The sequence below is a fragment of the Natator depressus genome, chromosome 8 (assembly GCF_965152275.1).
Source record: "Natator depressus isolate rNatDep1 chromosome 8, rNatDep2.hap1, whole genome shotgun sequence".
In the NCBI taxonomy this organism is placed as follows: domain Eukaryota; kingdom Metazoa; phylum Chordata; order Testudines; family Cheloniidae; genus Natator; species Natator depressus.
Genome location: NC_134241.1, coordinates 40839414 through 40858377, shown reverse-complemented (window position 1 = coordinate 40858377; position 18964 = coordinate 40839414). Strand labels below are relative to the sequence as shown.

The 18964-nt window shown below is 46.4% G+C and overlaps 1 protein-coding gene across 4 annotated transcripts in view; it reads right to left on the bottom strand.

The window, feature by feature from the left end:
• Positions 1 to 379: 379 nt before the first annotated feature.
• ATF6 (activating transcription factor 6) overlaps positions 380 to 18964 on the bottom strand; it is a 342143-nt gene continuing 323558 nt past the window's right edge. For all 4 annotated transcript variants that reach the window (XM_074960822.1, XM_074960823.1, XM_074960825.1 and 1 more), the window contains one exon: positions 380 to 5657. In XM_074960822.1, the coding sequence (XP_074816923.1) occupies positions 5449 to 5657 (209 nt within the window). In that variant the 3' untranslated portion in view covers positions 380 to 5448. The remainder of the gene's footprint in view (positions 5658 to 18964) is intronic.

Here is an 18964-nt window from a genome sequence, read left to right as displayed (position 1 = left end):
ACCCTAGCTACTCTCCCTTCCTTCCCCCAGCTAGTATTACACAGAGTTACAAAACTTGGGTTTTCCCCCTTCTTCTGCAGCATCAAGTCCTGGGTTTTCAAACTGGTAAGAACTAGACATGCCAGTTGGTCTCCTCTGCTGTGGCCATTCCGGTACTCTCCAGTCCTGCCTCAGAGGAGAGAATTCCATTGGAAAGATTTGGCCTATTCAGAGTAGAGAATAGAACCTAAGTGCTAAAGCTTCATTCAAGTCCTGGAGGAGACCAGAATTCAACTGGTTTCCTTGCTCCATCAGTGGAGAATTTCTCTGCTTTTCATTCTCTCATTTCAGAAATGGAAATAGATATAAAAACAAAGTTAAAAATGATTTTATTTCCTCTTGTTACAAACACAGATGGACTCATTTATGAGCCTGAAATAAAGTTTTTTTTTTTTTGCATACGGTGATCCCACATATCATTTAAAGGCGAAATCAGAGCAGCCTCATTCCCTATCCCCCAAACAGGATTTTATTCTGAGGGTCCAAAAATTATCTGGTAAGAATAGCCCTGCTGCATCCATTTTACAAACTTTCCAGGATGTGCTTCACAGTCGTGACCTGCTGGGCCGCCTTTGCTGGCTTCAGTCAGGCCCCCTGAGTGCTGAGGTCTTTCTGGGGAGTCAATTGCAGGACTGGGTCTATGGATCTAGGGCTGGATTTGAAGCTTTAGGAAGTGCATGGGAGCTCAGCGTGTGAAGAGCCTGCTGTACCAGGCTCATGTCTTAATTACTGCCTTTCCAAGATAGAGAGTCCCAAATCTGGTCACTGTTGGGGATGGTGCTAGGGTGTCATGGGGTGAGTCGGCACAAAGCAGCTCTACCAGAGCTAGCAAGGGGGCAGCACTGCTTTAGACAAGGCACAGACATTTTTACTATGGTGTGGCCTGCTCCCTGGTCAGCAAGGGATACACAAACGGAGTCCCTGATGCTCCCAGCTGGCTCTAGTCCATGGGGACTAGGACCTCTGCAGCTCTCATTTGAATACATGCTTCCCACAGTTGTTTAAAAGTGTTTTGCAAAATGTAATTGAAATTAAAACAAAACATCAAGTAAAACAGTTCTTAGGGTGATTTAAATATTTCCCTGCCATGACAGAAATACAGACCTCAGCACTGCGCTGGAAATGGGAGCCAGAAAGTGACACTGATATGAAAGTGAACAGCAGGATTCAAAACAGTGATGAGGGCTATATAAATAAGAACCTGAATAGATTTGCTTTCACCATCTAAGGTGAGTGAAGGGAAAATAGAAAAACAGAGCATCAGGATGAAAAGGATGGTTAAAGGAAGTTCACTTTAATAATCCGAGGTATCAGTAACCCAGGGAAGGTGTGTTCTTAAGCAAGATGATGCTATTTTATCTTGGCTGTCCCTTCAAATAGAAACAAACTACTCAAGATTGAGGTGCCTAAATTAATGAGTTGACCTCTGCAATTTAACCTGTGCAATCAACCCTTAAGGACTCTAGATTGGCTTCCAGTGTTCTTGCTGTCTGCTCTAACACCACATATTTTCACAATGAGATTTGCAGTCCAAGTGTGGAAGCCATGCAGATGAGCTTAACAGAAAATTTAATAGTTAAGATACTTAAATATCACCAGAGTCTAGTACAATCCTTCGAAACTCACACACCTTTAATCACAGGTTTCATCATACTTGCCAAGGGCCGGATCCCTTCAACGATCTGCGGTGTAAGAATGCTGGTAAAGGAAGGTTAATATAACTGCAAAGTAAATGCTTTTAACCAGATGTTCCTCATGGATTGTTACAGCATCCACCCTCAGCTGGTACGTCTGCAGACACCATTGTAAGCACTGGTGCAAAATACATGAGTACAAGGACTGGAACGAGGTGTCTGCGCCCCTTCCCCTCTCAGAAGGTAAACATTGGCAGCCACTGTCCTTGAAGGGGATGTCACTGAGTGGTTTTACTGAGCAGTTACAGGAATCTTATGGCTAAATCCCCTTCAACCTGTGCAGAAAACGTATTCCTGAAAGTCAGCACCATTAGTCCTAAAATGTACAGTGCCATCAGCTGGGAAGTTTGAATGTGCTCTCTCAAGCACTCACAGAAAGCCACAGCAAACTTGCAAAATCCTACTTTGTAAAAGTAACCCCTGCCCCACCCCACTGCCCTGTCTCCTGTCATATCCCATTAGTTAGTGTGCCTGTAGGCTACCACCTTGGCTCTCCTGCCAGAGCTCAAACAGCCAGCGGGTACAAGGTCTAATGGCTAGTGTAAGCCACATCTTACAGTCACCAACATTCCAGGTACTCTGGACTAGGGTGATCAGATGAAATGGACAAAATATTGGGGCACATGGGGGAAGCAAAAAAAAAAAAAAAAAAAAAGGCGGCCGGAGTGAGTTACCGAAGCAAAAAACCAAAAAAACCAAACTGCCGGAGCAGCCAAAGCCTCAATATTGGGACAAATGGGCTTTGGTCGGGACATGGGACAAAGAACTAAAAATCAGGATGTCTGGTCACCCTACAATGGACTCCCACTGCCTGCAGGAATTAGTCTGGAGCACCTGGAAAATGGCCACTGTGTAGCCAAAGAGAGTGGTTCCCTGCTGTGGAGGTATTCACCTCTGCTGGTAGCTCTGTTTTTTGTAGCTGGTGCCCAGCTCCCCACCAATTTTAGAGGGGCATTTCTCTGCCCTGTTCTCATTCAGCTGTCTGGCCTGTAACTTAGAATCACAGAATATCAGGGTTGGAAGGGACCTCAGGAGGTCATCTAGTCCAATCCCCTGCTCAAAGCAGGACCAATCCCCAATTTTTTTTTTTTTGCCCCAAATGGCCCCCTCAAGGATTGAACTCACAACCTTGGGTTTAGCAGGCCAATGCTCAAACCACTGAGCTATCCTTCCCCCCAAATGCAGCAATGCAGCTTGGGCTACTCAAAGGCATTGGTCCCATGCTCCATTACAAACTAGGGGACAGACAAGTGAAAGGGACCCCATGAGATTGGAGAACGACTAGCATAAAATGAACATTCCATAACAGAAAGTACAAGAAATAGCTCAGCTGATTTCTTCTTGCTAGATTTGCCTAACTTGGATCAGGGCCAAGCTGCTCAGACATGGCATTTAAAAAATAAAAATCTCGTATTGCCTAAAATACATTGTAGTGACTCTAAACACACACAGGAGCTGACAGGGATACTGCCTCCATAGTACAGTTGCCAACTTTCACGTGGTAAAGAAGCACCCCGACTTTCACAATAAGTCAAAAATCAAGCTAATCCCATTTCAAAACCAGGCCAAAACAAGCCACTCCCTAAGAACCCCAACACTCTATGTGACTAGATCCCCCGGCATGCAGTCTGGGACTGTGGTGGGCCCGCTGTGCACCTCTCACTCTCTCCCCCCTTGCCCCTGCTTGCTGGGAGCCGATCAAAAAAAAAGAAGCAACAAGCTATAACAAGCAGCAAGTTACAAGCCAAACAAGCAACAAGCTACTAGCCAAAAACTAGCGAACAAGCAACTCACAAGCCAATTAAGTCAAAAACAAGCCCAATTTCTGTTTTTTTTTTTCACGGGTTTGGAATGTCTGCTCCATGGGAGCCCCATCCAGTTCTGTTCTAGACAAGCCCCATGTTGTAGCACCAGCTAGGTGACAGACAGGACCTTTCCATGGGGAGCTAGGGCCACTCATGTCTGATCTCACAATTCATACCATGACAGATGATGCAGCAGTCACTCTCTGGCAAGTCAAAGGTGCACCACAAGGTGCAGGTGAGGAAGTGCGCTGGCTCTTTAAAAAGCCACTGCGAACCAACACGCTCTGCTCACACAGGGCACAAAGGAAGGTTTGTTGTTAAAACATTTTGTGTATTTTTCCCCAAATCTCCCTTTTAAGGAAGCGTCTGGTGTTTGTTTCCACAGATATTAAATTGCACATAGCTTGGCTTTCTCCAGGGACCAAATGATCCAAGGATAATGCTGGCTGCTGCGCTAGGAAGGGGACTTAGCATGCCAAGGGAACGAAGCTTTTCTCAATCATGAGAGTGTTTGAAAAATGGTATTCACTTCCCACAAGGAGCTAGCACAAATTTCCCTAGCAAGGAATCAAATGGCAGGAATTCCCTTCTACTGGTGAGAAGAGTGCGTTCGCCTGGAGAGTGAGGAGCCGCTTAGTGTGGTCAGAAACAGACGGTGATATGTGGCATGGGATTCCAGGGCAATACATTCAGACTGAGCAGCCAGAGCGAGTTTGTAGTGGTGACAACTATTAGACTGGAATAATCCCCACCACGTCCTGTGAGCTGCAGGAAGTTAGACTGCGGGAATCCCAATGGTCACTTTAGTCTTAAAATCTAGCCCAAATCCAGTTCCTATTCTTTCTCCATGAGGGCAGCGGCTCTGCAAGCAGCAAAGCTGGTTTGGTTCTGCGGGGGAGGATTCCAGGGGGCCGTGCAGCGTGTGCCTGCTCTGGACAGTGCAGAACTCAGTTTTGCAGCGGTTCCTGCATGGAGTCACCCTTCTTCTTGCCTGCAGGGGGAACCAGAGAGGCCAGGCCAGCTGTTCCTTTCTCCCATCCTGGCACTAAGTACAGAGCAGACTGTGAGCAGAATGGTTCACTGTGCACAGTTCCAGACAAAAGCTGCAGCCCTACCTCTGCACAGATACAGGACATGTCGGTTCTTGGGCACCCCATGTCTCGCTGCCCCTTCCACAGTTAAACTTGCCCTTTCTTCTCCTGCCCTGTTTGCTAACATGCTTGAGTGTAAATAAATAAATACTGCGACTCTGGACTTCTAGCAGAGCCTCCTTCCACAGAATCCCCAGGTCTCCATAAACGGCAGCTAATCAAACCTCGGCACCCCCTCCTCTGTGAGGTAGGGCAGGGGTTAGCCCCAATTTGCAAATGGGGAAACTGAAATACAGAGGTCAAGGAAGTTATTCCAGATCATACAGCAGGTAAGGCCCTGTCCTCCTGGCCCCCGCCCTGCTTGCTGGCCACCAGGCCATACTGCCACTCCCAGACATCACCACCCTTCTGCCCAGCTTCCTTCACCTGCCTGCCCTGTCCCTGCAGGATGGCCGTTCACTCGCCGTCATTCCCAGGCTGTCGTCAAACACTGCCCTGGGCCATCATGGGATGTATCAAACAGGGGAAGAGGCTGGGCAGGGTGCACCAGGAAGGCTGGGAAGGCAATGAGCAAGGCAGTATCATAGGGTTCTGATAAAACGTTTCATTTGAGGAGGCGTATCAATGCTGAGCCCTCTGCCGTTCTAGGAGTCCTGGAAAGGCCAGGTTAACTGCAAGTGGTAGGGCCTAGTGCTGGAGCTGGGGATCCCCAGCTGTTTAGCTAGTAATAGTGATAGTGGTGAAGGCTGCATTTGTATCACCAAACATTTCTGCCTCCTTGCTGGGGCTCAGGGACTGCAGCTGTGAGGCTTCTGGGAGCTACTGCAGTGATTCCATGAGCGCTCTCATAGGGTGGGCTGTCTCAGGGACGGTGGGAGCAGCACTATAGAAGGGGTTGGTCTGATTCCATTGCTGTTCTCGAAGGTACCGGGGTATGGAGGAGCTTTTGATATGCAGAATCCTGGTGTCCATCACTTCACAGTCTATCTGCATCATCACCTCGTAGTCCTGCCCATTTATCACATTCTCTGCAAAAGGAAAGGGCAGCGTTAGCACCTCAGCAGCATCTCCTTTCTGTTATGTTGGCCTGAAGTTTGGGAAAACCCTTTGGAACCAGGATATAAAGATACTTTCTAAGGCCTTTGGACCCAAAGAGTTTTTATAAACCATGTGCATGCAGCCAGCTCTGGGGTGTGTAAAGCCCAGGGAGTCTTGAATCTGGGCCTGCAGAGCTGTCAGGCAACAGACACCTCCATGCTACCCTCCAGCAGCAGCTATAACCAGCTCATGCCCCACTACCTACAACCTGCTGTGGACACAGACCAGGAAGTCCTGCCTCAAGTGGTCCAATAGACCACAGCTCTGTGGCTCTTGATTGGCTCCCTGCCGTACATAAGCCCAAGGGGATTCCAGAACGTGTCCCGGCAACAGTGGGGATCTCTTGTAGCTCCCATGACCTTCTGGCTTTGATCTTGGCTTGATTTGGACTTTGCCTCCTGACCCCTGACTCAGACTCTGATCCTTGGTATCGAGCCCAACCTGGAACCTGACTAAGAACTCCTCTGCTAATCTCAGCCTCCAGTCTGATCCTGCTCTGACTGCCCTTGTCAGGATCCTGACAGGGTTGGGGCATCAGTCACTCAGCACACTGCATGTCAGTGACATGGTAACGAGGGGAAATTTTGGCCAGTGACATTAGGGCATAACCCTCTTCTTACAAAAATGCCATAGAAAGTTGGTCCAATCAAAGATATTCCCTCCCCCACCTTGTCTCACCAATATCCTGGGACCGACATGGCTACAACAGCACTGCAAACAAAACATGTCATAGGCATTTCCATGACCAAGCAGAATAGAAAGGAGCTCAGATAATTAGGGCTCATAATTATCTGAATGGTCACAGGACCTAGGGATCCTCATGGCTGAGAAACCCCCAGCTCTGCAGCCAGCCAATCCTATATAGCAACACTGTTCACTCATGGTCTTTAACAGAGATGGAAAGTTTGGGCATTCCTGTCTGGCCTTTTGGGTTGGCCCATTATAGAGAGAGGGACCAGACCCAAAGCCCGGGCCTTGTGGGGCCTGGGCCCAGGGTCCACCTCTAAGGTTTGGGCAGGGCTACAGCTGGATATCTGATACACATGCTCATTTGCCTTTGGAGACAATAGCACTACTTGAAAAATGTTTTAGCATAAAACTCAGGGACAGGAGGAGAGAACAAGTCACCATTTCAGATGGGATTACAATCCTCTGCCCTGCATCAAACTTGTAGTCAATCACCCTGCCAGGCTCTGGACCCATGGCACTTCCACTGTCTAGAGAGCCTGTCTGTTTGCAGAGGGGCTAGGCTCTGAGCTGGCTGGGGAATAAAATCAGTGGGGTGTTTACTGTCCAGAGTTTAAAGATGGAGGTGGGGGGGGGGGGAAAGCACATCTGAGTCATTGAAAACAAAGCCAGTGTCTCTGGGGATCTCTTAGGTTTTTGACTTTGGAGCTAGGTGCTCTAAAGTAGTCAGTTGAGTTTGCTTTCTGTGGCTCAAGATGGAAGATTGTGCAATGGAAAATGTTCGGATCAGAGGCATGAAATATACATTACCAATTTTACTGCTTTCCTGAATTAACTTTGATTCTGGCTGATGGCTCACAATCAGGGCTGCACCATGCCTCATGCCACCTGCAGCAGTCATTACATCAAATATGTCTGGTGCAGTAATGAAAAACAGGAGGTTAAGTCTAAGGGGCTGACGGCCTGTGAGGGAAATGGAAATGCTTGATTTCCCTTGCATTCTGGGTGTGCCGCCCTGTGAGCAGAGCCAGAGCTATCTGTGACTGCCAGGCTGCTGGGAGCTCAGGCTGCTGCTTCAAACACTGGACATAAGAACATAACATAAGAATGGCCATACTGGGTCAGATCAAAGGTCCATCCAGCCCAGTATCCTGTCTACCGACAGTGGCCAATGCCAGGTGCCCTAGAGTGAGTGAACCTAACAGGTTGTCATAAATATAAAGGGAAGGGTAACCACTTTTCTGTATACAGTGCTATAAAATCCCTTCTGGCCAGAGGCAAAATCCTTTCACCTGTAAAGGGTTAAGAAGCTAAGGTAACCTCACTGGCACCTGACCCAAAATGACCAATGAGGGGACAAGATACTTTCAAATCGGGGGGGGGGGGGGCGGAGGAGCGGAGTTTTTTGTGTGTCTGTCTGTGTGATACCTTTGCCAGGAACAGATCAAGGATGCAAGCTCTCCAACTCCTGTAAAGTTAGTAAGTAATCTAGCTAGAAAATGCGTTAGATTTTCTTTGTTTTTTGTAAATTCGCTGTGCTGGAGGAAATGTGTATTCCTGTTTTTGTGTCTTTTTGTAACAAGGTTTTGCCTAGAGGGATTCTTTATGTTTTGAAGCTGACTGCCTGTAAGATAATCTTCCATTCTGATCTTACAGAGTTGTTCTCTTATCTTCTAATAAAGTTCTGATTTTTAAGAATCTGATTGGGTTTTTTGGGTCTTAAAAATCCAAGGGGTTTGTGCTAATCTTGTTTATTCTCAAGCCTCCCCAGGAAAGGGGGTGTACGGGTTTGGCCGATATTTTGGGGAAATAGAAACTCCAAGTGGTCCTTTCCCTGTTCTTTGTCTAAAACACTTGGTGGTGGCAGCGTTTTACCTAATCCAAGGGCAAAGACTTTCTGCCTTGGGGAAGTTTTAATCCTAAACTGGTAGAAATAAGCTTAGGGGGTCTTTCATGCAGGTTCCCACATCCGTACCCTAGAGTTCAGTGTGGGGAGGGAACCTTGACACAGGTAAGATCAAGTGATCTCTCTCCTGCCATCCATCTCCACTCTCTGACAAACAGAGGGACACCATTCCTTGCCCATCCTGGCTAATAGCCATTAATGGACTTAACCTCCATGAATTTATCCAATTCTCTTTTAAACCCTGTTATAGTCCTAGCCTTCACAACCTCCTCAGGCAAGGAGTTCCACACGTGGACTGTGTGCTGAGTGAAGAAGAACTTCCTTTTATTTGTTTTAAACCTGCTACCCATTAATTTCATTTGGTGGTCCCTAGTTCTTATATTATGGGAACAAGTAAATAACTTTCCCTTATTCACTTTCTCCACACCACTCATGATTTTATATACCTCTAGCATATCCCCCCTTAGTCTCCTCTTTTCCAAGCTGAAAAGTCCTAGCCTCTTTAATCTCTTCTAGAATCACAGAATCATAGAATATCAGGGTTGGAAGGGACCTCAGGAGGTCATCTAGTCCAACCCCCTGCTCAAAGTAGGACCAATCCCCAACTAAATCATCCCAGACAGGGCTTTGTCAAGCCTGATCTTAAAAACTTCTAAGGAAGGAGATTCCACCACCTCCCTAGGTAACGCATTCCAGTGTTTCACCACTCTCCTAGTGAAAAAGTTTTTCCTAATATCCAACCTAAATCTCCCCCACTGCAACTTGAGACCATTACTCCTTGTTCTGTCATCTGCTACCACTGACAACAGTCTAGAGCCATCCTCTTTGGAACCCCCTTTCAGGTAGTTGAAAGCAGCTATCAAATCCCCTCTCATTCTTCTCTTCCGTAGACTAAACATCCCCAGTTCCCTCAGCCTCTCCTCATAACTCATGTGTTCCAGACCCCTAATCATTTTTGTTGCCCTCCACTGGACTCTTTCCAATTTTTCCACATCCTTCTTGTAGTGTGGGGCCCAAAACTGGACACAGTTGAGCCCAACAATCTAGCCAGCTTTCTATCGACCTTATAGTCCATTCATCCAGCCCATACTTCTTTAACTTGCTGGCAAGAATACTGGCAAGCTTGCATCTAATTAGTTGTTAGCATTGTTTAAACAAAGGGCTTTTGAAAACTATGATTCAGAACAATTCAGGACGTATAATTTGGAAGCAACAGAGGGGGAGAAAGACCTGGGTATATTGGTTGATCACAGGATGTCTATGAGCTACCAGTGTGATGCAGCTGTGAAAAACGTTAATGTAATGCTTGGATGCATCAGGTGAGGTATTTCCAGTAGAGACAGGAAACTGTTATTAACACTGTACAAGGCACTGGTGAGAGCCCATCTGGAATACTGTGTGCAGTTCTGGTCTCCCATGTTTAAGAAAGATGAATTCAAACTGGAACAGGTCCAGAGAAAAGCTACTTGCATGATCAGAGGAATGGAAAACCTACCTTACGAAAGGACACTCAAGGAGCTCGGCTTGTTTAGCCTAAGTTAACGAAGGCTGAAAGGAGATATGATTGCTCTCTATAACTACATCAGAGAGATTAAAAACCCTCTGGGAGGGAGAGGAGTTATTTAAGTTAAGCGCCAATCTTGGCACAAGAACAAATGGATATAAATAGGTCTTCAACAAGTTTAGGCTTGAAATTAACAAAGGCATAGCACAAGTCACGGGAGGTGACAATACCGTTCTACTCGACACTGGTTAGGTCTCAGCTGGAGTACTGTGTCCAGTTTTGGTCAATGCTGTATAGAAAGGATGTAGAGAAACTGGAAAGGATCCAGAAGTGAGCGAAAAAGATGATTAAAGGGATGAAATACATATGAGCAAAGGCTATGTTTAGTTTGGAAAAGAGGAGATTAAGGGGGACACGACAGCAGCCTTCAAATACTTGAAAGGCTACCATAAAAAAGATAGAGAAAAGTTGTTCTCTCTTGACACAGAGGGCAGAACAAGGGTCAATGGGTTCAAACTACAGAACAAGAGATTTAGATTAAATCTCAGGAAAAAATTCATAACTAAAAGAGCAGCAGGACAATGGAACAGACTGCCTAGGGAAGTCATGGAAGCTCCTTCACTGGAGGTGTTCAAAGAGAGGCTGGATAGCCATCTGTCTTGGATGGTTTAGACACAACAAAGCCTGCATCTTGGCAATGGATTAGACTAGATGACCCTTGTGGTTCCTTCTAACCCTATGATTCTATGATTCTAATATCTATGCATGTTTCTTCTGAAGTCTGTAGAGTTGAATTCTGAAGTTGCAGGAGGGTTGATGTGGTCCTGTGGAGGAAAAACAGCAATAACAATGGGAAACAACCCCTTTTTCTCCTTCATGACACTGTCTCCACAGAGCTCCAGTTTAGGAGACTTGCTAGCAAGGGTTTCCTCAGAGGGAGAGCTCAGGGGCACTGACTGAAACACTGTCTCCTGAAATCAGCATTTGATCTTGCTGCAGTACTGACAGACCAGGAATTTCTGAAGGCACAACCAAACTCCACGTAGCAAGCTTGCAGATCTCTGAGGTCTTTCTGCATACTAACTTAATATATAGATGAAGCTAAACAGAAATAAACCATGCTTAAACCAAAATAAGTGCATTTACAAACAAAGTGGCACCATGGTTACAAAATGGTTTAAAAAACACACTATTAAACTAATGTAAGTGTGTGCGGACAAGGCCTCATAAGGCCACACCATGACAAGTTGCCGTGAAAGCTGCCATTCCTCTGGTTAAATGGGCCTGAGTCACTCAGCTACAGAGCACTAGGCAATTGGTAAGATGACAGAATAGGACTCAGGAAGGCTGGTCGTATGCTTGGTGAGGACAGCCTCCTTCGATGACTTTGACCTCCTTGTAGACAGACTCACTAAAGATCTGTCTGCAGAAATCGTATCTGGGAGGAAGGGAACGCAGGAGAACACACCGACTGCTCACAGAACTCCTGTGTCAGGCCATAACAACAACAACATGAGAAAAGCCTGGAGAAGGAACATCAGTTGCCGCTATGATCCAGCAGCAGGATCCAGAAGCTCTACCGGTTAAACTGTCCTAAGGCTATGAGAGAGATCCTCGACAGGCCCTCATCTTACTGAGCAATCCCATCTGAGAGATTATTCTCGAACTTCAAGGGTGTGTTTGACCTCTTAGCTCAGAACGACACGCAGCTTTCAGGATGTCTTCATCCACCACCCTGGTTGACTGTGCAGGGGACCTGGAACAAGACTTTACATCATAGAATCATAGAATATCAGGGTTGGAAGGGACCTCAGGAGATCATCTAGTCCAACCCCCTGCTCAAAGCAGGACCGATCCCCAATGAAATCATCCCAGCCAGGGCTTTGTCAAGCCTGATCTTAAAAACTTCTAAGGAAGGAGATTCCACCATCTCCCTAGGTAACGCGTTCCAGTGTTTCACCACCCTCCTAGTGAAAAAGTTTTTCCTAATATCCAACCTAAATCTCCCCCACTGCAACTTGAGACCATTACTCCTTGTTCTGTCATCTGCTACCACTGACAACAGTCTAGAGCCATCCTCTTTGGAACCCCCTTTCAGGTAGTTGAAAGCAGCTATCAAATCCCCCCTCATTCTTCTCTTCCGCAGACTAAACAATCCCAGTTCCCTCAGCCTCTCCTCATAACTCATGTGTTCCAGACCCCTAATCATTTTTGTTGCCCTCCACTGGACTCTTTCCAATTTTTCCACATCCTTCTTGTAATGTGGGGCCCAAAACTGGACACAGTACTCCAGATGAGGCCTCACCAGTGTCGAATAGAGGGGAACGATCACGTCCCTCGATCTGCTGGCAATGCCCCTACTTATACATCCCAAAATGCCACTGGCCTTCTTGGCAACAAGGGCACACTGTTGACTCATATCCAGCTTCTCGTCCACTGTAACCCCTAGGTCCTTTTCTGCAGAACTGCTGCCTAGCCATTCGGTCCCTAGTTTGTAGCGGTGCATGGGATTCTTCCATCCTAAGTGCAGCACTCTGCACTTGTCCTTGTTGAACCTTATCAGATTTCTTTTGGCCCAATCCTCAATTTGTCTAGGGCCCCTTGTATCCTATCCCTACGCTCCAGCGTATCTACCTCTCCTCCCAGTTTAGTGTCATCTGCAAACTTGCTGAGGGTGCAATTCACACCATCCTCCAGATCATTAATGAAGATATTGAACAAAACTGGCTGCAGGACCCACCCTTGGGGCACTCCGCTTGATACTGGCTGCCAACTAGACATGGAGCCATTGATCACTACCCGTTGAGCCCGACAATCTAGCCAGCTTTCCATCCACCTTGTCGTCCGTTCATCCAGCCCATACTTCTTTAACTTACTGGCAAGAATACTGTGGGAGATCGTGTCAAAAGCTTTGCTAAAGTCAAGGAACAACACGTCCACTGCCTTCCCCTCATCCACAGAGCCAGTTATCTCGTTATAGAAGGCAATTAGATTAGTCAGGCATGACTTGCCCTTGGTGAATCCATGCTGACTGTTCCTGATCACTTTCCTCTCCTCTAAGTGCTTCAGAATTGATTCCTTGAGGACCTGCTCCATGATTTTTCCAGGGACTGAGGTGAGGCTGACTGGCCTGTAGTTCCCAGGATCCTCCTTCTTCCCTTTTTAAAAGATGGGCACTACATTAGCCTTTTTCCAGTCGTCTGGGACTTCCCCGGATCGCCATGAGTTTTCAAAGATAATGGCCAATGGCTCTGCAATCACATCTGCCAACTCCTTTAGCACTCTCGGATGCAGCGCATGCGGCCCCATGTACCTGTGCTCGTCCACTTCTTTCTTCACAGAGGAGTAATGACCACTTACTAAGACCAAAAACAGATCCCAGGAAAAGATGGCATTCACTATAACTTCCTGAAAAAATGAGATCCCGGCTGCCTGGTATTAACTGCCATCTTCAACAAATGCAAACAATTCTGCCATATCCCCAGCTCCTGGAAGAAATCTATGACGGTGCTCATCTACAAGAAAGGCGAAGTGAGATGACCCCAGCAAATGGAGACCCATCTCTCTCTGTTCCACCATGTACAAACTGTATGCTCATTCAGACACTGCTTACAATCAGAAGCAAGCTCTGCACAACCAGGACACACCAACTCGAAGTGGCACCAGCCCCTGCCAGAACAACAGATGCAAAACCTGCAGACATATCTCCAAATACCCTCTCCCCCCAAGCACACACCTTTCAAGATCCATGGGTCCTACACATGCCTGTCACAATATGTGGTGTATTTCATCCCATGCATCAAATGTCCCAATAACAACTATGTGGGTGAAACCATACAATCACTACGATCTCGAATGAACTCACACAGAATAGTGTAAAGACACTATATTACCCGTGGGCGAACGCCTTTCACAGAACTATCACTCCATATTTGACCTCAGTCCTTATCCTCAAATGAAAAAGACACTGGTTTTATGGCTCATTACAACAATTTGTAACCTATTAATCCTTCTTTGACTTATGACTGCAGTGAGGTTAATTGCCAACTTCACTCTAAGTGGGGTTCGGAAACATGGGTTCACCTCCTATGCTTGACAAGCTGTCCCATATTGTGGTTAGCTGTGACACTCTGGTTACCTTTTCCAGACTGAAGAAAAGCTCTGTGTAGCTCGAAAGCTTGTCTCTTCCATTTACAGAAGTTGGTCCAATAAAAGATATTACCTCGCCCACCTTGTCTCTCACATACTAATTTAGCAGAGAGCAGTCTAACACAATCCAGTGGCTGGAAGTAGAAGCTAGACAAATTCAGACTAGAAATAACAGTCAGGGGAATTAACCACTGGAACAATTTACCATGGGTCATGGTGGATTCTCCATCAAGGCACTTTTTAAATCAAGTTTGGATGTTTGTCTAAAAGAGCTTCTCTACTTCAAACAGGAATTAATTCAAGGAAGTTAAGAAGCCAGCAAGTTAAAGCAGTATGGATTGGATGAATGAACTATAAGGTGGATAGAAAGCTGGCTAGATCGTCACGCTCAATGGGTAGTTATCAATGGCTCGATGTCTAGTTGGCAGCCAGTATCAAGCAGAGTGCCCCAGGAGTCGGTCCTGGGGCCAGTTTTGTTCAACATCTTTATTAATAACTTGGATGATGGGATGGATTGCACCTCCAGCAAGTTTGCAGGTGACACTAAACTGGGAGGAGAGGTAGATGGACCCTATCGCTACCCTCTAGCATAGAGTGACCTAGACAAATTGGAGGATTGGGCCAAAAGAAATCTGATGAGGTTCAACAAGGACAAGTGCAGAGTCCTGCACTTAGGACGGAAGAATCCCATGCACTGCTACAGGCTGGGGACAGACTGGCTAAGCAGCAGTTCTGCAGAAAAGGACCTGGGGTTTACAGTGGACGAGAAGCTGGATATGAGTTAACAGTGTGCCCTTGTTGCCAAGAAGGTTAATGGCATATTGGGCTGCATTAGTAGGGGCATTGCCAGCAAATCGAGGGAAGTGATTATTCCCTTCTATTCAGCAATCTGGAGTACTGCGTCCAGTTTTGGGCCCCCCAGTACAGAAAGGATGTGGACAAATTGGAGAGAGTCCAGTGGAAGGCAACAAAAATGATTAGGGGGCTGGGGCACATGACTTATGAGGAGAGGCTGAGAGAACTGAGCTCATTTAGTCTGCAGAAGAGAAGAGTGATGGGGGATTTGATAGCAGCCTTCAACTACTTGAGTTCCAAAGAGGATGGAGCTAGGCTGTTCTCAGTGGTGGCAGATGACAGAACAAGAAGCAATGGTCTCAAGTTGCAGTGGGGGAGGTCTAGGTTGGATATTAATTAGGAAAAACTATTTCACTAGGAGGGTGGTGAAGCACTGAAATGGGTCGCCTATGGAAGTGGTGAAATCTCCTTCCTTAGAGGTTTTTCAGGCCCGGCTTGACAAAGCCCTGGCTGGGATGATTTAGTTGTGGATTGGTCCTGCTTTGAGCAGGGGGTTGGACTAGATGACCTCCTGAGGTCTCTTCCAACCCTAATCTATGATTCTATGATTAAGTGCTATAGTCTGAGTTATACAGGCCACACTAGATGATCACATCACACAATACTCCTAACTTTACAATCTATAAAACCCACAGTGGGGTTTATATTCCCAGACTGGACTGGAGTTTGGAGGAATGCAAGCTCCACTGAAGGTGAGGGCTCTGGCTTCTCACAGCTTAGGTGTCTGTCTGTTGAACCAGTACAGTTCTCCCCAAATGTAGCTCACTTGCAGCCCATTTTCTGTTTAAATTTCTGCAAATGTTCTCATTCATACTATGCTCAGTAGTCTAGACAATGTTTCCATCGGAAGAGTTGCTATGCACTACCAATAAGTCTTAAACATAGCAGTGCTACTGTAAGAGCTATGGAGACTAAAAATACACTCATCCCAAGAACATATCAGTGGTTCCAAAATGTTTACAAATGGGACAGATTTGTCTTCTATGTTGTATTGCTTGAGGCAATGGAGAAAGTATTATTTGCTTTTTGAGCCAAATCACTTTTCTTTTAAAAAGCAGGATGCTTTTGAGCCCATTTCCAGAAAAATTACTTTCAATGGCCTTACCTAAGTAGTAAAGCTTAACTATCCATCAGACACCAAGATGAGTTAAAATGGACCCTTGGAGTATTCAAGTAAAGGTACTGTTCCTTCCCAGGTCTCCTTGTGTGTCTCCCACTGAACGCCATTGCTAAGAAAACAAACAATGGGCCAGATTGCTGGGTCTGATTAAGATGTGCTCAGCACAGGGCTTGGGGCTGCCACCTTTCCTCCCCTCAAACCCTGGCCCCCAGCACACTGGCTGCAAGGGTCTCCTAGGTACTGCATTGCTAGCTGGTGATCACGACCATAGCACTCATGAGCTGGCCACAGTCCCTTCCCACCCACCAGCACTGTGCCAGAGCCTCACGAACAGCTAGTGAACTGACTAAATGAGCGAGGAGGAAGTTTAGATGCAAAACTACCCAGTTACATTTTTAATCAAACCCTTTATTCAGGCTAGATTTTTTGTTTGGTTTGAGGGTTTTTAAAAACTGTAGTTTTTGGCCTAGTCTAATAAACTGGTGTCGTAATCAAAATGGTGAGGCAGGGAAGGGTCAAAGATTGGGAATTGCAGTCTCCCGTGACTGTAGCTGCCCTGGAAAAGTTGGGTAGAGTCCTAAGAGCAGAATAACTCCTTTCGAGGTCCTCCAAGGGTGCAGAGACCCTCCTGTGTGTAGTTCATGTACCTAGGCCATGGTTGCATTTCTGTGAACTCCTGCTGTGAACAGTTCAGCAGTGATGTTTTCAGAGCTGCAGCAGTTTGGGGGGAGACAGTGCACAGGGCTGCAGGGGGCAATGAACAGTCATGTGAAGGGGGCTTTAGCAGGGATGGGGAGGGGTAGTAGGGTTGTTGCCGTAGGGGATGGGGTTCTGTATTGCAGATGGGAAGAGGATTGTGTCTCTAGGCCAAGACATCAGTGCTAGAAGGGCACTCCTGGCACAGTTGTCTGCTTCCCAGTGCACAGAGGCAGCTGGGCCCTGGAGAGTCCTCCAACTCCAGAGTCCTGGTAGAGAGCACAGTCCTTCACCCCAGCTGCCCTGCCCCCAAATAAACATGTTTTTAACAATTGTTCAGTGAGAAAAAAATCTGCTGGCTAAAGAATGCTGAACTTGAGCAAAGGCGGCACTCCACTCTCCAGTACAGCTGCCCGGGAAATGCAAACACAGTCAAAGCCCGCAGGCTCAGATTCACCCCCACCCCTTCCAGGAATGAGATGTTACATGAGAACAACTGGGAAGCCAAATTCCCAGAGATTCCCTCTTGGGGTTGTAGCACATGGACCATGAGAATAAGGGATTCTATCACCCCTTGAACTTCAGCAAGCTTCTCATGCTCTTCAGCGATGCAGCCTGTCACAGGGGACATGGACGTGGGAGAGGGAACATTTCACAGGAGGTTCTGTTATTTAAGATGCCAGCATTGTGGTGGAAGGCAGAGATTACACTGTGGCATTCGTCACAATAATAATGGTCCTTTAAAGGATTCGTAGGGCCAGGCAATCCTATTGTGGCATATCCTGCCAGATTTTGCAGCCTCAGGTGGGAGACCTGTGAGAAGCCCTGGGGAGCTGTGTGAGGAGTAAGTAAGTGCCCTTTCCCCCTGAGCTGGCACCTGTAACAGCACAGTGACTCCTAATGCCAGGTTGTGTTTCAGGTGAAAGCTGAGGACCTGTCACTAAGGGTGTTAGCCCTGGCACACTGACTGGATTTCTGAGGCTTATTACAGTCTGACAGTCAGATCCCAGCAGCCAGAGTGGGATGGAGGAGACCTGGGAATATTTCACACTGTAGTGAAGATGGTTGGTGGAATTTGGAAAGCTCTTCTTTAAATACCTGGGACATGGCATCTGACCACGGGGATATATGTTTAGTTTTAATTCCTTTCATACTGTGGCACTGACATGCAATGACTCCCAACTGGCCCTCCTTGGATGTGCCTTGGAGTCTTCTGCAGGAGATCCTTTGGAGGTTCATAGCAGGGAGTGCTAGAATCCAAGTCATGGGCAGGGAGGACCTGGTCGAAGTAGTGGCAGAAATCTGCTTTAGAGAAAGACTAGAGCTAGGGCGTAGGACCAGTGGTCTCAGCCAACCAATGGCAGTGCCTGAGGGGCTGGAATCCAAAGACTGAAAAAGGCTGTTATACTCTTTCACCATCATGTTTGTCTTAATCTTGAGAATTGTCTCCAGCAGTTTTCTCAAGGCAGAAAACTCATGTCCAAGCCGCCTCATTTGCTCCACAGTCCATTTATTTTTTGTGCTATTTAACAGCGTGACCTCATTATGGAATTATGCTTCATTTCACTACAGAAATAAAAACCTATCACCGCTACTAACAATGGGCTGCAAACCACAAAACAACTGTAAAAATGTATTTGCCACCTAGAATTTAATATTAGTAGGAATTATGTAATCTTCAATTTAGAACATTTGCAAATATATTCAGACAGGTTAGTCGGACTCAAACTTAGAATAAGAATGCATGGCACAACCAGAATTTGATGTTACAGAGATGGCAAAGGCAATTTCAGAAAGTTAGGACAAAACTTTGCTCTTTGATCTGTAGAACAGACCTCAGCATGATATTCTGTACCACTGATGTGCATGGAATGGCATGCATGTAGGGAGAGTATAATGTAGTACTGGCTGTGTTGTGATGCTGGCAGACCAGGTGCCAGTTCATGCCAAGGTCCCCATGTCTCAACTGAACACTGACAGATGCGTAGATGGAATCTGTCTGGTTCACCTGTGGGTTAATATTCATAGATCAGGTATTTGAATTATAGGAAAGTGTGTAGTGTTTGGACTCTGTTGAATGCTTGTGAGTTGCTGACTGCCTTAAGCTTACTTGTACTATCTGTATGCCATATTGTAATGTAATACCTGAGTGGGTGAAGTGTGAGCCTCTCTGACTATATGAATCATCATATAGGAGAGGGACATAAATTAGTGTGAAGAGCTGCTCTTCTATAAAAATTGCTATGTCCCTCGCAAAATAGCAGACCCATTGATACCAGATCAGCTCTAGAAACTCCCTACATCTTTATTGAGAAACGAT